At 48.2% G+C, this 2,754-nt stretch overlaps 1 protein-coding gene across 1 annotated transcript; it reads right to left on the bottom strand.

Moving 5' to 3' along the window:
- Positions 1-260: 260 nt before the first annotated feature.
- LOC104962953 (calpain-2 catalytic subunit-like) lies at positions 261-2,545 on the bottom strand (the record flags this gene model as incomplete). The annotated part of the gene is made up of 8 exons (XM_010791477.1): positions 261-361; positions 555-766; positions 1,313-1,324; positions 1,454-1,623; positions 1,746-1,906; positions 1,979-2,053; positions 2,158-2,243; positions 2,438-2,545. Coding segments are annotated over 8 exons (925 nt in total), but the record flags the coding sequence as incomplete, so codon positions are not given.
- Between the last annotated feature and the right edge of the window lie 209 nt (positions 2,546-2,754).

The following is a 2,754-nucleotide window of genomic DNA, read 5'->3' as shown; positions in this document are numbered from 1 at the left end:
ACTAACCCTCATCATATTAACACGTTCACTAACAAACCCTCATCATATTAACACGTTCACTAACAAACCCTCATCATATTAACACGTTCATTAACAAACCCTCATCATATTAACACGTTCATTAACAAACCCTCATCATATTAACACGTTCACTAACAAACCCTCATCATATTAACACGTTCACTAACAAACCCTCGTCATATTAACACGTTCATAAAACACTCCTTATATTTTATAGTGATATATCCAGTACAGTGCACCTGCCTGTTGTCCTGGATATATGACTATAACATATCGAGAATCAAGAACAGGAAGTAGTCTCACCTTCTCCATTCTGTTCTCGATGGGGTCGTCCAGCTCTCTGCAGGAACACAGTCGTCAATAAGAATGAATACATTTTTTTTTCAGGTATTAAAAGAGCAGAGTAATTAGAACGCTTTTAATGAGATGTTATTTCTCCAGGCGGCCACCAGAGGCTGCTGTGATCACGTTTATTTAAAGGGAACCATAAAGACCACCAGTAAATCACCCCCCAACCACCAGAGGACACATACTGGAACTCGGCTTGTTTCTCCGAGAACACCCGGACGCAGAAGTCTCCGTTCTTGTGCGGTTCGAAGGTGGACGGGACGATCAGGTACTCTCCCGGCGGCAGCACGAAGCGGTTGCTGACCTCCCGCAGGTTAACGAAGGTCTCGGAGCGGGCGGCCGAGGCGTGGCGCAGGAAGAAGTTCTTCCTCAGCCGGACGTTCCTCTGACCGCGGCACTGAGGAGGGGAGAGAGTACTCAGAACCGTACTTCAGTGGAAGTACAAGTACTCTGAACTGTAATTGTACTAATATAGTGAAAGTAGTGACAGTAAAAGTAGTCATTGTGCAGATTGGTCCATTTCAGAATAATATATATGATATGTTTTATAATGATTGATCATGAAAGTGTTCTCAAAGCTGGTAAAGGTGCAGCTAGTCTGAATGACTTTGTATACTGCAGGGTAGCTTGTGGATTTACTCCAGGTGGAACTAAAGTCTGATTTAACACTTGATTAGATTTCACATCATTCATCTACATCTGTGAAGTAACTAAATGTATTAAATACATGTAGTGGAGTACAAGTACACCATGTACCTCTGAACTGTAGTGGGGTAGAATTACAATGTAGTAACAAAATTAAAAACTCAAGTGAAGTACAAGTACCTCAAAATTATACTTAAGTACAGTGCTTGAGTAAGTGTACTTCGCTACTTTACACCTCTGACTGAGAGAGACAGTCCTCAGACTGAAGATAAAGAAACAAACAGCGGATCCTCAGTACCTCGTCAGGAACCTGCAACACAAGAAGAAGAAGAAGAAGAAGAAGAAGAAGAAGAAGAAGGTTAGCAGATCGTCTCTCTGGACCTCTGAACCTCCACAGAGTTCAGGTCCTCTGAACCTCCACAGCATCAGATCCTCTCACCTCGTAGATGGCGAACCCCATGGTTTGCATGTCCTCGCCCATCTTCCTCATGCGCCTGCGGTTCTTCTGGATCAGACCCACCACGAAGCTGCAGCCGGACTCTCCGTCGTCCGGGTCGTCGTCCTCCTCGTCCAGCTTGATCACAAAGTTAGGGTTGATCCAGAATGTATCTGCGGTGTAGAAACAGAACGTTAGGACCTCCAGGACCTTCAGGACCTTCAGGACCTCCAGGACCTGGAAGACCTTCAGGACCTCCAGGACCCTGAGGAAGCCGAGCAGGAACGTCACTCACCGGGGAAGTTCCTGCACCCTCCGGCTGTGGATCCTCTCCTCCAGCTGCTATCGAACTTAGTCAGAGCCCACTTGGAGACAGAGTCGTCGCTCAGAGCGTCGGGCGTCAGGTTGCAGATCTCCAGCCGGGAGTAATGTGACAGGAAGTCAGAGAAAGACATCCTGGAAGACAGATCAGAGGGTTTAACTTTGCACACACGACCACAGAGTCCAGACAAGAAGTGGAAATATTACCAGAACTCTCCGTCCTCAGCACAGAGACTCAGGCGTTCCCGGTCCTCGTCGCTGATCTCACGCCACTGACGCGAGCTGTGGAGCGGAAAACAGTTTTACAAACAGAGCAGGGGAGATATTCATGTCAAAGTTCAGGGATAAAAGAACCACCCAGTATTTCCTAACCCCCCCCCGCCCACCTGTCGCTCCAGGCTCCGGTCCACTCCACCTGACCCCACGGGTTCCTGATCCGGATCAGCCTCTCCGTGTTGCCACGATACTCCACCTGTAGCCAATCACATGCAGAGCACAGTTACACCTTATTGGTCATGAGCTCATTAGAGAGCTGAAGCCCCGCCCCCCTCCAGGTGTTTCTGATGGAAACATGTCAGGGCTCCCACAGCTGAGGATCATGGGTAATATAGTTTAACAGCATGGTGTTCTCACAGACAGTTGTTTGAAAGGGGCGTGTCCTCTCACCTGATCTGCACCTGTCACAGAGTAGGCGTGGCCTTTCACCAGCTTCTGCCGAGTCACGGCCTCCGAGTCCGAGGAGCTGGTGATCTGAAGAAGAAAATCTGATTTCAACTTAATGAAACATGAACTGATGTCACTGATCAATGTTCCCCTGTAGTTCCCCTCTGGTTCCACTGTAGTTCCCCTCTGGTTCCCCTGTAGTTCCCCTCTGGTTCCACTGTAGTTCCCCTCTGGTTCCCCTGTAGTTCCCCTCTGGTTCCCCTGTAGTTCCCCTGTAGTTTCCCTGTAGTTCCCCTCTGGTTCCCCTGTAGTTCCCCTCT

This window comes from Notothenia coriiceps, unplaced genomic scaffold (assembly GCF_000735185.1).
Source record: "Notothenia coriiceps isolate Sejong01 unplaced genomic scaffold, NC01 NC01_scaffold00001626, whole genome shotgun sequence".
NCBI classification, from domain to species: domain Eukaryota; kingdom Metazoa; phylum Chordata; class Actinopteri; order Perciformes; family Nototheniidae; genus Notothenia; species Notothenia coriiceps.
The sequence above is the reverse complement of the archived record's forward strand: the minus strand, read 5'-3'. Positions and strand labels throughout refer to the sequence as shown.